The sequence below is a fragment of the Athene noctua genome, chromosome 39, assembly GCF_965140245.1.
Source record: "Athene noctua chromosome 39, bAthNoc1.hap1.1, whole genome shotgun sequence".
Lineage (NCBI taxonomy): Eukaryota > Metazoa > Chordata > Aves > Strigiformes > Strigidae > Athene > Athene noctua.
Genome location: NC_134075.1, coordinates 127,970 through 144,887, shown reverse-complemented (window position 1 = coordinate 144,887; position 16,918 = coordinate 127,970). Strand labels below are relative to the sequence as shown.

At 54.8% G+C, this 16,918-nt stretch overlaps 2 protein-coding genes across 3 annotated transcripts in view; one reads left to right on the top strand and one right to left on the bottom strand.

Moving 5' to 3' along the window:
- G6PD (glucose-6-phosphate dehydrogenase) overlaps positions 1–6,201 on the bottom strand; it is a 20,936-nt gene extending 14,735 nt beyond the window's left edge. The window contains exons 1-4 of one of the 2 annotated variants that reach the window (XM_074931097.1): positions 6,152–6,201; positions 5,161–5,276; positions 1,929–1,966; positions 1,532–1,640 (exon numbers count right to left, since the gene is read on the bottom strand). In XM_074931097.1, the coding sequence (XP_074787198.1) occupies positions 1,532–1,640; positions 1,929–1,966; positions 5,161–5,271 (258 nt within the window). In that variant the 5' untranslated portion in view covers positions 5,272–5,276; positions 6,152–6,201. Of the gene's footprint in view, positions 1–1,531; positions 1,641–1,928; positions 1,967–5,160; positions 5,314–6,151 lie in introns of both variants that reach the window. The other variant, XM_074931098.1, reaches the window with a different exon arrangement.
- Positions 5,359–16,918, top strand: IKBKG (inhibitor of nuclear factor kappa B kinase regulatory subunit gamma). Its single transcript, XM_074931080.1, has 13 exons — positions 5,359–5,367; positions 6,230–6,725; positions 7,805–7,992; positions 9,007–9,125; positions 9,219–9,254; positions 11,002–11,104; positions 11,219–11,328; positions 13,161–13,301; positions 13,376–13,472; positions 14,476–14,625; positions 14,711–14,838; positions 16,644–16,708; positions 16,788–16,918. The coding sequence occupies exons 1-13, from the start codon at positions 5,359–5,361 to the stop codon at positions 16,916–16,918; spliced, it is 1,773 nt and encodes a 590-aa protein (XP_074787181.1).

Here is a 16,918-nt window from a genome sequence, read left to right as displayed (position 1 = left end):
AGAGGGAATGGGGGAGGGGAGAGACAGAGAGATGGGGGGAGGGGTGGGGAGACCATGGGGGGAGGGGGAGAGACAGTGGGGGAGGGGAGAGGGGATGGGGAGACCGGGGGGGGGAGGGGGAGGGGGACACGGGGTGAGGGGGAGGGGAGAGACAGCGGGGGAGGGGCACCCCAAAGCCCAGCCCCGCCCCTCCCCCACCCCGAGGGGCCATCCGGGGCGGTTCCCCCTCCCCCTCCCCCGTTTTTAACCATTTTTGGGGCCGTTTACGGCAAATTCGGGGCCTTTTTTTTTTTTTTCCCCGTTTCCCCCCATTTTTTTCTCGTCATTTTTGACCATTTTGGGGCGATTTTGGTCCCTTTTTTGGGGCAATTCGGGGCCAGTTTTTGCCATTTTTTCTCCCAATTTTTGACCATTTTGGGGTTATTTAGGGCAATTTGGGGATTTTTTTTTTGGGGCCATTTTTTCCCCCCTTTTCCCCCCATTTTTAACCATTTCTTTGGGGCTATTTGGGGCCATTTTTTTCACGCCATTTTTAATCATTTTTTGGGGTAGTTTGGGGCCATTTTTTCCTCCCCATTTTTAACCATTTCTGGGGCAATTCGGGGCCATTTTTTTCTCCCAATTTTTAATCATTTTTTTGAGGCCACTTTGGGCCATTTTTCCCCATTTTCTCCCCCCATTTTTACCTCTTTTCGGGGCCATTTTTGGGCCATTTCCCCCCTTTTTCCTCCCCATTTTTTGAGGCCATTTTCTCCCTTTTTTCCTCCCCATTTTTGACTCTTTTTGGAGACGATTTTTGGGCCATTTTTTCCCATTTTCTCTCCCCATTTTTCACCATTTTTTGAGGCCATTTTTTGGCAGTTCTTTCCCCCTTTTTTCCTCCCCATTTTTAACCATTTCTGGGACAATTCGGGGCCATTTTTTTCTTCCAGTTTTTGACCATTTTTCCCCATTTTTTCCCCCAGCATTTTTAACCCTTTTTGGGGCCATTTTTGGGCCATTTCCCCCCCTTTTTCCTCCCCATTTTTCGAGGCCATTTTCTCCCTTTTTTTCTCCCCATTTTTGACTATTTTTGGAGATGATTTTTGGGCCATTTTTTCCCCCTTTTCCACCCATTTTTAACCAGTTTTTGGGGCATTTTTTTCCCATTTTCTCTCCCCATTTTTCACCATTTTTTGACGCCATTTTCTGGCAATTTTTCCCCCCTTTTTTCCTCCCCATTTTTAACCATTTCTGGGACAATTCGGGGCCATTTTTTCCTTCCAGTTTTTGACCATTTTTTGGGCCATTTTTCCCATTTTCTCCCCCCACTTTTAACCCTTTTCGGGGCCATTTTTGGGCCATTTCCCCCCCTTTTTCCTCCCCATTTTTCACTGTTTTTTGAGGCCATTTTCTGGCAGTTTTTTCCCCCCTTTTTTCCTCCCCATTTTTAACCATTTCTGGGACGATTCGGGGCCATTTTTTCCTCCCCATTTTTGACCATTTTTTGGGCCATTTCGGGGCCATTTCGGGCCCTTTCCCGCGGGGGCACCTTGAGGTGGGGCAGCGTCTGCTGGCGGACGCTCTCCACGGTGAGGGGCGAGCGGGCGAACCCGACCACGTGGGTCTCGTCGGGGAGGAGCCGGTCCCGGAACAGCCACCTGGGGGGAGGGGCCGCCTGTCAATCACCCGCGGGGGGAGGGGCACGAATCCGCAGGGAGGGGGAGGGGCTGTCAATCACCCGCGGGGGGGGGGAGGGGCACGAATCCGCAGGGAGGGGGAGGGGCTGTCAATCACGCGCGGGGGGGGAGGGGCACGAATCCGCAGGGAGGGGGAGGGGCTGTCAATCACCCGCGGGGGGGGGAGGGGCTGTCAATCACCCGCGGGGGGGGGAGGGGCACGAATCCCGGCGGGGGTGGGGGAGGGGCGGGGTGGGGGAGGGGCCGTACCAGAGCGTGGGGTAAATCTTCTTGGTGGCCAAATCGCCCTGTGGGGGGAGGGGGAGGGGAGGGGGGAGGGGAGAAAGAACGAGATGGAATTTGAAAAAGGAACCGGAAAAAAAAGGCGGGAATTATTTTTTTTGGGGGGGGGGGAAATTGAACGAAAAAAAAGGAAAAAAGGAGAAAAAAAAAAAAAGGTGGAAAAGGGTTAAAAGGAGATTTGAGCGGGAATAGGAAATAAATAGAAAATTTAAAAAATATTAAAAATGTAAATAAATAAAAAAATTTAAAACAACTAAAAAATAAAAAAGAAATTAAAAAATTAAATATAAATTTAAAAATAAATTAAAAATAAAAAATAAATTGAAAAATAAAAATTGAAAAATAAAAAACAAATTGAAAGATAAAAGAAATTGAAAAATAAAAAATAAATTAAAAAAAATAAATTAAAAAGTTAAATAAAAATTAAGAAGTAAATTACAAAATAAAAAATAAATTGAAAAATAAAGAATTAATTGAAAAATAAAAAACTAAATAAAAATTTAAAAAGTAAAAGAAAAAATTAAAAAAAAATAAAAACCAAAAAATAAACTGAAAAATAAAGAATAAATTGAAAAATGAAAAATAGAAAAATAAAAAATAAATTTAAAAATAAAAATTTAAAAGTAAATTTTAAAATAAAAAGTTAATTAAAAAGTAAAAAATAAATTGAAAAATAAAAAATAAATTGAAAAATAAAAAATAAATTGAAGAACAAATTTAAAACCCCGCTTAAAGGAGAATTTAAAAACAAACGAAAAGAAATCAAAAAGTGAATTATAAAATGAACGAAAATTTTAAAAAACTAAACTAATTTTAAAAAATTAAAAATGAATTAAAAAATTAAAGTTAGGATAATAAAATGAATTCGAACAAAACATCAAAAACGAGCGAGATAAAAAAATAAAATAAAACCACGGACCCCCCCAGCTTTAAATTTAAAAAAATGGAAAATAATTTTTTTAAAAATTGAATCAAAACGAACTAAAAATTTAAAAACTAAATTCCAAATGGAAAATGTGAAAAACGTGAAACTGCGGCCGGAGCCTCGTTTGTGGAGAGAAACCCGAAATATCGCAAGTTCAGGCGAAAGAAAATCCAAAATAAAATAAACGAGGAAACAGAAAATAAGGTTAGAAAACAAAATTTAAAATAATAAAAAATTAAATGGGAAATTAGATGAAAAATAGAAAAAAATTTAATTTTAATTTTTTTTAAATTTTCTTAAATTACAACAATTAGATGAAAAATAAAACTTAAAAAAATTTTAAAAATAAAAAATAAAGTGAAAAATAGAAAAGTAAAATGCAAACCAGGAGAAAAACTGAAAAAAAGTTAAAATTTTTTTCAATTTTTTTAAAAACTTAAAATAAAAATAAAATTTAAAACATAAAATAAAAACTGTTTCTTTCAATAAAAACAGATTCCTTAAAATAAACACTAAAATTTTCTAAAATAAAACCTCAAATTTTTAAAAATTAAAACAAAATATTTTTTTTCTAAACTAGAATTTTTTAAAAATAAAAACTAAAATTTTTAAAAATAAAACCTCACATTTTTAAAAATTAAAACGAAATTTTCTTTTCTAAACTAGAATTTTTTTTAAATAAAAACTCCAATTTTTTTAATAACAACAAATTTTTTTTTAGTAAAAACTTATTTTTTTAATAAAAACTAGTTTTTTTAATGAAAACTAAAACATTTTTAATAAAAAGTAAAATTTTTAAAAATAAAAACTCAAATTTTTTTAAATTTTAGAAATTTTTAGAAAATGTCTAGAAAATTTTAGAAAATTTTTAGACTAAAATTTTTTTTAAAAGCTAGATTTTTTTTAAAATAAAAAATTTTTTTAATAAAACCAAATTTTTTTTAGTAAAAACTTAATTTTTTTAAATAAAAGTTAATGTTTTTAATAAAAACTAAAACTTTTTGAAATAAAAACTAAAATCTTTTTTAATAAATCTAGATTTTTTTTAGTAAAAATAAATTTTTTTTTAAATAAAACCTCAAGTTTTTAAGAATTAAAACTAAAATTTTTTTTTAAAACTAAAATTTTTTAAAAATAAAACCTTAAATTTTTTTTAATAAAAACTAAACTTTTTTTCAATAAAAACTCAAATTTTTTTTGATAAATCTAAAATTTTTTAGTAAAAACTAGAACTTTTTTAAAATAAAAACTAAAATTTTTTTTAAAACTAGAATTTTTTTTAACAAAAAGTAAAATTTTTTTTATAAAAACGAATTTTTTTTGAAAATTCGATTTTTTTCAAATAAAACCTCAAATTTTAAAATTTAAATTAAAAATCCGAAGAACAAACCAAACTAAGAACTGGGACGGGAGAAGCTCCGCCCCTCGCGGGGGCGGGGCCGCGCGGTGGGGGAGGGGCGGGGCACTTGGCGCTGTTGCGTAACGAGGGGGGAGGGGCCGCCCCTCAGGCCACTCGGCCCCGCCCCCAGCCCAGCGCGCGGGGGGGGGGGGGGGAGGGGCGGGGGCGCCCCAGTTTCTTCCCCGTCAACCCCCCCCCGGGCCCGGATGGTCCCGACCCACAGCGCCCCACAAGTGCCCCGCAGAGACCCCCAAGTGCCCCATAGCGATCCCTAGGTGCCCCCCAATGTCGCCCAGCGCCCCACAGCGCCCCCCAAGTGCCCCACAGCGCCCCCCACGTGCCCCACAGCATCCCCCAAGGCCCCCCAACCATCCCCAAGTGCCCCCCAGTGCCCCATAGAGCCCCATAGCGACCCCCAAGTGTCCCCCAGTGCCCCATAGCACCCCACAGCACCCCCATACTGCCCCATAGCGATCCCGCAGTGCCCCATAGCGCCCCCTCAGCACCCCATAGTGACCCCCAAGTGTCCCCCCGTGCCCCATAGCGCCCCATAGCACCCTCATAGCGACTCCCCAGTGCCCCATATTGCCCCACAGCACCCCCATACTGCCCCACAGCGACTCCCCAGTGCCCCATATTGCCCCACAGCACCCCCATTCCCCCCCCTGCCCCCCCACCCCACATCCCTCCCCCCTCGCCCCCCATTTCACCCCCCAACCCCCTTCATCTCCCTTTTTACCCCCCCAGCGCCCCCCCCAGCCCCACACATCTCCCCCCAAGCTGTTTCATCTCCCCCTTCCAGACCTTTATCTGCCCCCCAACCCCCCCCAAACCGCCCCCCAACCCCCCCAACCCCCCCCCCCCGAGGGACTCACGGAGGCTCCGAGGATGATGATGATGTGGGGCTGGAGGAAGGCCTCGTCCCGGGTCAGCTCCTGCCGCAGCATCCCGCACACCTCGGAGCGGCTCAGCCCCGGCCCCGCCATCGCGCCTGGGGGCAGCGGCACTTGGGGGGCAGGGCCTGGGCACTTGGGGGGCAGGAGGAGGAGGAGGAGGAGAAAGTTGGAAAGGGGATGGGGCGGGTGTGGGGGGGGGGAAAGGGGCGGGTGTGGGGCAGGACCCGGGTGTTGGGGGGGTTGGAGGAAGAAGTTGGGGTGTGGCTGGGGCGGGTGTGGGGTGGAATGAGGAAGTTGGGGGGCAGGATTGGGCAGTTGGGGGGCAGGGAGGGGAGCTCGAGGGGCAGGAGGAAGAACTTGGGGGGCAGGATCGGGCGGTTAGGGAACAGGATTGGGCAGTTGGGGGGCAGGGGAGGAACTTGGGGGGCAGGAGGAAGAACTTAGGGGGCAGGATCGGGCACTTGGGGGGCAGGGGGAAGAACCTGGGGGGCAGGATTGGGCACTTGGGGGGCAGGGGGAAGAACTTGGGGGGCAGCAGGAAGAACTTGGGGGGCAGGGGGAAGAACTTGGGGGGCAGGATTGGGCACTTGGGGGGCAGGGGAAGAACTTGGGGGGCAGGGGGAAGAACTTGGGGGGCAGGGGCAAGAACTTAGGGGGCAAGATTGGGCACTTGGGGGGCAGGGGGAGGAACTTGGGGGGCAGGGGCAAGAACTTAGGGGGCAAGATTGGGCACTTGGGGGGCAGGGGGAAGAACTTAGGGGGCAAGATTGGGCACTTGGGGGGCAGGATTGGGCACTTGGGGGGCAGGGGGAGGAACTTGGGGGGCAGGATCGGGCAGTTGTGGGGCACGATTGGGCGGTTGTGGGGCAGGAGCCGGAACTTGGGGGGCAGCGGTGGGGCAGGACCCCGCCCCCTTCCCCATTACCCCCCCAGCCCAGCGCCCCCCAAACCCCCCGCTGATCCCCCAAACCTGCTCCCTCCGGCCGCGCGCGCGCCGCTCCCCCCCGCGGCCGGCCACGCCCCCCCTCCTCCCCTCTCACCCAATCAGCGCCCACGCCGGCCGCCAGCCGCCACCAATGAGGGCAGCGCCGGGGGCGTGACCAATGAGAAGAAAGAGGGGGCGTGGCCAGCGCGGCTTCCACTATCTCCCCCCCCACAAGGGCGCCGCCATGACAGTTACCGAGGCGGAAGTGATAAGCGGAAGGGGCGGGAGCTTCTGGCGGAAGTTGAGGGTGGTGACTTCCGGCGGAAGTGGAATGGCGTCACTTCCGGCGGGAAGGCGGAAGTGAGGCCTCCGCGGCCGATGAGCGGCGGGAGGCGGCGGCGGGCGGCCGAGATGGTTCAGCCCGGGGGGGGCGGAGGCGCCGGGGCCGGGCCCGGGAGCGGGGCCGAGGCCGGGGGGGGGGAACCGGGAGGCGGCGGCGGCGGCGGCGGCGGGGGGGGAGCGGCCGAGGAGGCGGCGGCGGCGGCCGGGAGGGTCCCGCTGGAGCTGGGGAGCCCCGAGGGGCTGCAGCGGCTCCTGGCTGAGAACAGGGAGCTGAAGGGTGAGTGGGGGGGCGCTGGGAGGGGACTGGGAGAGACTGGGAGGGGACTGGGGGGCGCTGGGAGGGGACTGGGAGGGATGGGAGGGGACTGGGAGGGGACTGGGGGTCGCTGGGAGGGGACTGGGGGGCGCTGGGAGGGGACTGGGAGGGATGGGAGGGCACTGGGAGGGGACTGGGGGTCGCTGGGAGGGGACTGGGAGGGACTGAGGGACTGGTGTCACTGGGAGGGACTGGGGGCTGCTGGGAGGGGACTGGTGGCACTGGGAGGGGACTTGGAGTCACTGGGAGGGACTGGAGGGAGCTGGGAGAGGACTGGGGGCACTGGGAGGGGTTGAGGGGATACTGGGAGGCACTGGGGTAGACTGGGAGGCACTGGGAGCTGAGTGGCAGTGGCACAGGGGGTCCATACTGGTTTATACTGGGACTAAGTGGGGATAACTGACTGGTGTGACCCGCCAGCGCCCCTGTGACACGTCTGGGCAGCACACAGGGGGCCCACACTGGTGTGTACTGGTCCATACTGGTTCATGCTAGTTTGTACTGGTCCATACTGGTTTATACTGGGACTAAGCAGGGACAACTGACTGGCGTGACCCCCCTTGTGCCCCCCCAGCGCCCCTGTGACGCGTCTGGGCGGCACGCAGGGGGTCCAGCCTGCTCCATACTGGTTTGTCATGGTCCATATTGATTTATACTGGTCTGTACTGGTCTATAGTGGTCCATACTGGTTTATACTGGGACTAAGCAGGGACAACTGACTGGTGTGACCCCCCTTGTGCCCCCCCCAGCGCCTCTGTGACGCGTCTGGGCGGCACGCAGGGGGTCCAGCCTGCTCCATACTGGTTTGTCATGGTCCGTACTGGTTTCTACTGGTCTGTACTGGTCTATAGTGGTCCATACTGGTTTATACTGGGATTAAGCAGGGACAACTGACTGGCGTGACCCCCCTTGTGCCCCCCCAGCGCCTCTGTGACGCGTCTGGGCGGCACGCAGGGGGTCCAGCCTGCTCCATACCGGTCTGTCGTGGTCCGTACTGGTTTCTACTGGTTTCTACTGGTCTGTACTGGTTTTTCCGGCAGGGGCGCTGCGGCGCAGCTCGGAGGCGCTGCGGGGGCGCCTGGAGGAGCTGCGGGGGCTGCAGGCGCAGCGGCGGGGGGAGCGCGAGGCGCTGCGGGGCCGGGCGGGGCAGGCCCGCGCCCTGGTCGAGCGGCTCCGGCGGGAGCGGGACGAGGCCACGCGGCGCCTGCGCGGGGGGGGCCCCGCCACGGTCAGTGTCCCCAAAATGTCCCCAAAATGTCCCCACCCCCCACATGTGTCCAAGGAGCCCCCCTCGGTGTCCCCATGTCCCCTGTGTCCCCTCAAAAGTGTCCCCGTGGCTCCCTAAAAGTGTCCCTAAAAGTCTACACACCCCCCCCGTGTCCCCAAGTGTCCCCAAAAGTGTCCCCAAGTGTCCCCACCCCCCACATGTGTCCAAGGAGCCCCCCCCAGATCCCCCTCGGTGTCCCCATGTCCCCCCAAAAGTGTCCCCGAGGGCCCCCAAAAGTGTCCCTAAAAGTCTCCACCCCCCCGTGTCCCCAAATGTGTCCCCAAATGTGTCCCCAAGTGTCCCCACCCCCCACATGTGTCCAAGGAGCCCCCTCGGTGTCCCCTGTGTCCCCTCAGAAGTGTCCCCGAGGGTCCCCAAAAGTCTTCACCCCCCCCATGTCCCCAAATGTCCCCAAAAGTGTCCCCAGCCCCCCTGTGCCCAAGGACCCCCCCCCCCCAAGTCCCCCTCGGTGTCCCCAAATGTCCCCAAGGGTCCCCCCAGGGTCCCCAAATGTCCCTGTCCCGCCCCCCCCCAATGTCCCCAAAATGTCCCCATGTGTGTCCCAGCCCCCCCCCAGGGTCCCCAAATGTCCCCGTGTCCCCCCAATGTCCCCAAATGTCCCCTTGTCCCCCCGTCCCCCCCCAAACCCCCTCTGTGTCCCCAAATGTCCCCGTGTCCCCCCCCAATGTCTCCCAGGGTCCCCAAATGTCCCCCGATGTCCCCCCCAGTGTCCCCAAGGGTCCCCAAATGTCCCCATGTCCCCCCAATGTCCCCCAGGGTCCCCAAATGCCCCCTTGTCCCCCCCCAAACCCCCTCTGTGTCCCCAAATGTCCCCCGATGACCCCCCCAATGTCCCCAAGGGTCCCCAAAAGCCCCCCCCAGGGTCCCCAAATGTCCCCGTGTCCCCCCCAATGTCCCCAAGGGTCCCCAAAAGCCCCCCCCAGGGTCCCCAAATGTCCCCGTGTCCCCCCGCAGCCCCCCGAGGGGCCCCCCCAGGACCCCCCCAGCCTCCCGCCCCCCCCCCAGGACATCGACGACGTCCCCGGGGACCCCGAAACCCCCCGGGGGGACCCCGCGGCCCCCCCCGGCCCCAGGTGAGCCCCCCCCGACCCCCCCCTTGTACCGCGGGGGACCCCCCCGGTGTCCCCAAAGTGTCACCTCGGTCACACCCCCCCCCCCCCCCGCAGCGCCCTGGAGCAGCGACTGGCGGCGGCCGAGGCCGAGTGAGTTTGGGGCGTTTTGGGGGGATTTGGGGACTTTTGGGGGGGTCGGGGACAATTTGGGGAAATTTGGGGCGTTTTGGGGGGATTTGGGACGTTTTGGGGGGTTTGGGACACTTTGGGGACGTTTTGGGGCAATTTGAGGTGTTTTGGGGACTTTTGGGGCCATTTGGGACGTTTTGGGGCCATTTGGGACGTTTTGGGGCGATTCGGGACATTTTGGGGACGTTTTCAGAGGAATTGGGACAGTTTTGGGAGTTTTTAGGGGTTTGGGGACGATTTGTGGACAAATTGGGGGAGTTTGGGGCATTTTGGGGGGATTTGGGGCATTCTATGGGGTTTGGGACACTTCGGGGATGTTTTGGGGGGATTTGGGGCATTTTTGGGGAATTTGGGAATTTTGATGGGATTTTGGACAATTTGGGGAAAATTTGGGGCATTTTGGGGGATTTGGGACATTTTAAGGGGGTCGGGGACGATTTGGGGCATTTTTGGAACTTTTTTTTTGGAGAATTTTTTCAATTTTGAGGGTTTTTTGTGGAGGTTTTTGTAATTTTATTTTTTTCTGAATTTTGAGGGTTTTGGTGGATTTTTTTTTTGAGTTTTGAGCTTTTTTGGGTCTTTTTTGAGCTTTGATTTCTTTTGGAGAATTTTTTTGGAGCTTTGAGGATTTTCAGAGGAATTTTGGGAGTTTCTGGAGAAATTTTGAGGTTTTTTGGGGGGAATTTTGAGGGTTTTTTTAGAAATTTTGGGGGCTTTTTTGAGGAATTTTGGGGGTTTTTTTGAGGAATTTTGGGGTTTTTTTGGAGGAATTTTGGGGTTTTTTTGGAGGAATTTTGGGGTTTTTTTGGAGGAATTTTGGGGTTTTTTTGGAGGAATTTTGGGGTTTTTTTGGAGGAATTTTGGGGTTTTTTTGGAGGAATTTTGGGGTTTTTTTGGAGGAATTTTGGGGTTTTTTTGGAGGAATTTTGTTTGTTTTTGGAGGAATTTTGTTTGTTTTTGGAGGAATTTTGGGTGTTTTTTGGGGGAATTTTGGTGTTTTTTGGGGGAATTTTGGTGTTTTTTGGGGGAATTTTGGTGTTTTTTGGGGGAATTTTGGTGTTTTTTGGGGGAATTTTGGTGTTTTTTGGGGGAATTTTGGTGTTTTTTGGGGGAATTTTGGTGTTTTTTGGGGGAATTTTGGTGTTTTTTGGGGGAATTTTGGTGGTTTTTGGGGGAATTTTGGTGGTTTTTGGGGGAATTTTGGTGGTTTTTGGGGGAATTTTGGTGGTTTTTGGGGGAATTTTGGTGGTTTTTGGGGGAATTTTGGTGGTTTTTGGGGGAATTTTGGTGGTTTTTGGGGGAATTTTGGTGGTTTTTGGAGGAATTTTGGTGGTTTTTGGAGGAATTTTGGTGGTTTTTGTGCTTTTTTCTAAGTTTTCGAGGTTTTTTTGGAGGAATTTTGCTTTTTTTTGGTGCTTTTTTAAGTTTTTGAGAGGGTTTTTTTGAAAATTTTTTAACTTTTTGAGCTTTTAGGAAGGTTGATCTTTTTTTTTGGAATAATTTATTTGAAGTTTTGAAACTTTTCGAGAATTTTTTGGGGGGTGACAATTCCGCTTTTTCCGCAGCTTCCCGTCTCCCTCCGCCGATCGCGACTTTAGCCGAGGCTTGGCGGGGGGGGGGTCGAGTGCCTCTTGGTGGCCTCGTGGCCATCTGGGTCCCCCCCGGGGGGGGGTGTATTTTGGGGCTAATCGGGGCCGTTTTGGGTCAGGCTGGCGGCGGCGCGGGCGGCGCAGGCGGCGGCGGAGGCGCGGGCGGAGGAGGCGGCGCGAGGGGCCGAGCTGCAGCTCCAGGCGCTGAGGCGGCAGCTCGAGGTAAAACAAACTCCCCGCCCTCGCTAAAAAAAAAAAAAAAAAAAAAAAATATTTTGGGGTAATTTCATGGGATTTTGGGGGCGCTGAGGGGGATTTTTGTCCCCCCCCCCGCAGCAGGACAAGGCCTCGGTGAAGGCGCAGGTGACGTCGCTGCTGGGGGAGCTGCGGGAGAGTCAGGCCCGGCTGGAGAGCGGCCGCAGGGAGAGGCAGGAGCTGGAGCAGAGGTGGGGGGGGCCCCCAAAAATCCCGGGGGGGGCCCCCAAAAATCCCGGGGGGGGCCCCAAGAATCCCGGGGGAACCCCAAAAAATTGTGGGGAGGGGCATAAAAATCGAGGTAGGGCTCCAAACGCCCGTGGGGGGCCCAAAAATTCAAGGGTGGGGCAGAAAAATCCCCGGGGGGGGCCCTAAAAATCCCGGGGGGGGCCCCAAGAATCCCGGGGGGACCCCAAAAAATTGTGGGGAGGGGCATAAAAATCGGGGCAGGGCTCCAAACATCTGTGGGGGGCCCAAAAATTCAAGGGTGGGGCAGAAAAATCCCCGGGGGGGGCCCCAAAAATCCCGGGGGGGCCCCAAAAATCCCGGGGGGGCCCCAAGAATCCCGGGGGAACCCCAAAAAATTGTGGGGAGGGGCATAAAAATCGGGGCAGGGCTCCAAACATCTGTGGGGGGCCCAAAAATTCAAGGGTGGGGCAGAAAAATCCCCGGGGGGGGCCCCAAAAATCCCGGGGGGGCCCCAAGAATCCCGGGGGAACCCCAAAAAATTGTGGGGAGGGGCATAAAAATCGAGGTAGGGCTCCGAACGCCCGTGGGGGGCCCAAAAATTCAAGGGTGGGGCAGAAAAATCCCGGGGGGGACCCCAAAATCCCGGGGGGGCCCCAAGAATCCCGGGGGGACCCCAAAAAATTGTGGGGAGGGGCATAAAAATCGGGGCAGGGCTCCAAACATCTGTGGGGGGCCCAAAAATTCAAGGGTGGGGCAGAAAAATCCCCGGGGGGGCCCCCAAAAATCTCGAGGGGGCATAAAAATTCAAGGGGGGGCCCCAAAAAATTGTGGGGCGGGGCATAAAAATCGGGGCAGGGCCACAAAAAGCCCTGGGGGGGGGGCCCTAAAAATTCCATGGGGGGGTCCCCAAGGGGTCTCGGGGTGCTCCCGAAGGGTCTGGGGGGGGTCACGGGGGGGTCGGGGTGACCCCCTGGGTGCTGCCCTGTGACCTGTGGGGTGCTGTGGGTGACCCCCGTGTGACCCCTAGGTGCCCCCCATCACCCCTGGGTGCCCCGTGTGACCCCGTGTGACCCCTGGGTGCCCCGTGTGACCCCTGGGCGCCCCGTGTGACCTTGTGTGACCCCTGGGTGCCCCGTGTGACCCCTGGGTGCCCCGTGTGACCTTGTGTGACCCCTGGGTGCCCCGTGTGACCTTGTGTGACCCCTGGGTGCCCCGTGTGACCTTGTGTCCCCTGGGCGCCCCGTGTGACCTTGTGTGACCCCTGGGCGCCCCGTGTGACCTTGTGTGACCCCTGGGCGCCCCGTGTGACCTTGTGTGACCCCTGGGCGCCCCATGTGACCCCCGGGTGCCCCGTGTGACCTTGTGTGACCCCTGGGCGCCCTGTGTGACCTTGTGTGACCCCCTGGGTGCCCCGTGTGACCTTGTGTGTCCCCTGGGTGCCCCGTGTGACCTTGTGTGTCCCCTGGGTGCCCCGTGTGACCTTGTGTGACCCCCTGGGCGCCCCGTGTGACCCCTGGGTGCCCCATGTGACCTTGTGTGACCCCTGGGTGCCCCGTGTGACCTTGTGTGACCCCTGGGCGCCCCATGTGACCCCCTGGGTGCCCCGTGTGACCTTGTGTGTCCCCTGGGTGCCCCGTGTGACCTTGTGTGACCCCCTGGGTGCCCCGTGTGACCCCCTGGGTGCCCCATGTGACCCCTGGGTGCCCCGTGTGACCCCCTGGGCGTCCCGTGTGACCTTGTGTGACCCCCGGGTGCCCCGTGTGACCTTGTGTGACCCCCCGGGCGCCCCGTGGGGTGCTCTTGGGGCGCCCCCCGTGACCCCGCGTGACCCCAGGGCGCGGGCGGCGGGCGAGCGCTGCCGGGCGCTGGAGGAGGCGGCCGGGGGCCACGCGCTGGCGCTGGACCAGCTGCGCCTGCAGGTGCAGAACCTGGAGGGGGCGCTGCGGGTGGAGAGACAAGGCGCCACCGAGGAGAAGTGAGTGACACGGCCTTGGGGACACCGCGGGGACACCGCGGGGACAGCCCTGACCCCGGCCCCGGTGTCCCCAGGAGGAAGCTGGTGCAGCTGCAGGTCGCCTACCACCACCTCTTCCAGGAGTACGACGCCCACATCAAGGCCAGCCTGGAGGGGGACAAACGCAGCCAGGTTGGGGACACTGCGGGGGGGGGGGGGGACTTGGGGACACCAGGGTGGCCACTGGGCCTGTACTGGGGGACTTGGGGACACTGGGGTGGCCACTGGTCCCATTTCATCCCCTTGGGGACACTGGGGTGGTTCCTGGGTCTGTACTGGGGGACTTGGGGACACTGGGGTGGCCACTGGTCCCATTTCATCCCCTTGGGGACACTGGGGTGGCTCTTGGGCCTGTACTGGGGGGCTTGGGGACACTGGGGTGGCCACTGGTCCCATTTCATCCCCTTGGGGACACTGGGGTGGCTCCTGGGTCTGTACTGGGGGGACTTGGGGACACTGGGGTGGCTCCTGGGTCTGTACTGGGGGGACTTGGGGACACTGGGGTGGTTCCTGGGTCTGTACTGGGGGACTTGGGGACACTGGGGTGGCCACTGGTCCCATTTCATCCCCTTGGGGACACTGGGGTGGTTCCTGGGTCTGTACTGGGGGACTTGGGGACACTGGGGTGGCCACTGGTCCCATTTCATCCCCTTGGTGACACTGGGGTGGCTCCTGGGCCTGTACTGGGGGACTTGGGGACACTGGGGTGGCCACTGGTCCCATTTCATCCCCTTGGGGACACTGGGGTGGCTCTTGGGCCTGTACTGAGGGACTTGGGGACACTGGGGTGGCTCCTGGGCCTGTACTGAGGGACTTGGGGACACTGGGGTGGCTCTTGGGCCTGTACTGGGGGACTTGGGGACACTGGAGCGGCCACTGGTCCCATTTCATCCCCTTGGGGACACCAGGGCGACACTTGGGGACACCGAGGTGGCCCTGATCCCATTTCATCCCCTTGGGGACAGCGGGGTGGCACCTGGGGACAGCGGGGTGTCCCCTCACCCCATTTCCTTCCCCCCTCCCAACCTTACGAGCCCCCGTTGTGCCCCCGGCCGCCCCTTTCCCTGCGCGTATGACCCCCGGGTGACCCCGGGTGACCTCGGGTGACCCCGGGTGACATCGGGGGGTCCCCCAGGGGACGTGGCGGCAGCTGGGGGAGGCGCGGGCGCGGCTGCAGGTGGCGGAGGAGGCGCTGGCGGCCAAGCAGGAGCTGATCGACAAACTCAAGTTGGAGGCCGAGCAGCACCGGGCCACCCTCGAAACCATCCCCGTGCTGCAGGCCCAGGTGAGGGGACACTTTGGGGACAAGGGCGTCCCTCCGAGGAACCCCAAAATGGCGGGTTTTTACCCCAAAAAACCCGTTTCTCCAGGCCGATATTTATAAGGCGGATTTCGAGGCGGAGCGGGCGGCGCGGGAGCAGCTTCACGCCCAGCGCGAGGCCCTGCAGGAGGCGCTGGCCCAGCTCCAGCTCCGGGTCGATGCCGAAGGGGCTGCACGGTCAGGGGACACCCCAAAATATCCCCCCCGCACCCCAAAAATGTGCCCGGAACGCCCCAAAATCTTCCCTTCGCACCCCAAAAAATCGGGGCGAAACCCCGCACGCCGCAGCGCCCCCGCTGAAGGTCCAAGAAACATTTTCTAGAGGCTGAAATGACCCGAAACACCCCAAAATTTGCCCGGAGGACCCCAAAAATGTGCTCAGGGTCCCCCTAAATCCCATGACACCCCAAAAATCCCCCCAAGAACCCCAAAAACCTCCCTTTGCACCCCAAAAATCAGGGTGAACCCCACACACCGCAGCGCCCTCGCTAAGGTCCGCAAAACATTTTTTAGATCCTAAAATGACCCAAAACACCCGAAAATTTGCTTAGAGTACCCCAAAAACTTGCTGAGGGTCCCCAAAAATGGTCCTGACACCCCAAAAATCCCCCCAAGAAACCCAAAAATCTCCCTTTGCACCCCAAAAATCAGGGTGAACCCCCACACACCGCAGCGCCCTCGCTAAAGGTCCGCGAAACCTTTCATAGGGGCTAAAATGACCCAAAACACCCCAAAATTTGCCCGGAGGACCCCAAAAATGTGCTCAGGGTCCCCCTAAATCCCACGACACCCCAAAAATCCCCCCAAGAACCCCAAAAATCTCCTTTTGCACCCCAAAAATCAGGGTGAACCCCCACACACCGCAGCGCCCTCGCTAAGGTCCGCAAAACATTTTTTAGAGGCTGAAATGACCCAAAACACCCCAAAATTTGCTTAGAGTACCCCAAAAACTTGCTGAGGGTCCCCAAAAATGGTCCTGACACCCCAAAAATCCCCCCAAGAAACCCAAAAATCTCCCTTTGCGCCCCAAAAATCAGGGTGAACCCCCACACACCGCAGCGCCCTCGCTAAAGGTCCGCGAAACCTTTCATAGGGGCTGAAATGACCCAAAACACCCCAAAATTTGCCCGGAGGACCCCAAAAATGTGCTCAGGGTCCCCCTAAATCCCACGACACCCCAAAAATCCCCCCAAGAACCCCAAAAACCTCGCTTTGCACCCCAAAAATCAGGGTGAACCCCCACACACCGCAGCGCCCTCGCTAAGGTCCGCAAAACATTTTTTAGATCCTAAAATGACCCAAAACACCCGAAAATTTGCTTAGAGTACCCCAAAAACTTGCTGAGGGTCCCCAAAAATGGTCCTGACACCCCAAAAATCCCCCCAAGAAACCCAAAAATCTCCCTTTGCACCCCAAAAATCAGGGTGAACCCCCACACACCGCAGCGCCCTCGCTAAAGGTCCGCGAAACCTTTCATAGGGGCTAAAATGACCCAAAACACCCCAAAATTTGCCCGGAGGACCCCAAAAATGTGCTCAGGGTCCCCCTAAATCCCACGACACCCCAAAAATCCCCCCAAGAACCCCAAAAATCTCCTTTTGCACCCCAAAAATCAGGGTGAACCCCCCCACACCGCAGCGCCCTCGCTAAGGTCCGCAAAACATTTTTTAGATCCTAAAATGACCCAAAACACCCCAAAATTTGCCCGGAGCACCCCAAAAATGTGCCCAGAATCTCCCAAGACACCCCAAAACCAAACGACTCCCCCAAACCCTCCCCGGTGCCCCCCCCCCCAACCCTTTCACCCCCCCCCCCGCCTCAATCCTTTTTCCTCATTTTTTTTTTTTCCCCCTCCAACTGCCCCAAAATCCCCCAAAATGAGCCCGAAACCCGCCAAAAAAAATCCCTCCAGCACCCCAAAATCTCCCCAATTCACCCCAAATTTCCACATTTCCCCCCCCCCCCCCCCGTCGCTTCCTCAGGGTGAGGATGGAAGAAATGAGAAACCGCCACGAGCTCCGACCCCCCCCTCCAGCGTCAGCGGCGGGTGAGTATCCAAAATTTAAAAAAAACCCACAAAAACCAACCCAAAATGCCCCAATTTTGATAAAATTTGATCCCAGCAGGTTTTGGGGGGCTCCCGGCCCCCCCCAGGGCCCCCCCCGAAGAACAACCCGACCTTTTTTGCCCCAAATGTCAATACAAAGCCCCCGACATGGACACGCTGCAGATTCACGTCATGGATTGCATCAAATAA

What these genes read in the sequence shown, in the direction of transcription:
- IKBKG (XM_074931080.1), top strand. An exon ending in CTGGCGGCGGCCGAGGCCGA is followed by an intron (nt 9,255 to 11,001) that starts GTGAGTTTGGGG and finishes GTTTTGGGTCAG; the next exon opens with GCTGGCGGCGGCGCGGGCGG. An exon ending in CGCTGAGGCGGCAGCTCGAG is followed by an intron (nt 11,105 to 11,218) that starts GTAAAACAAACT and finishes CCCCCCCCGCAG; the next exon opens with CAGGACAAGGCCTCGGTGAA.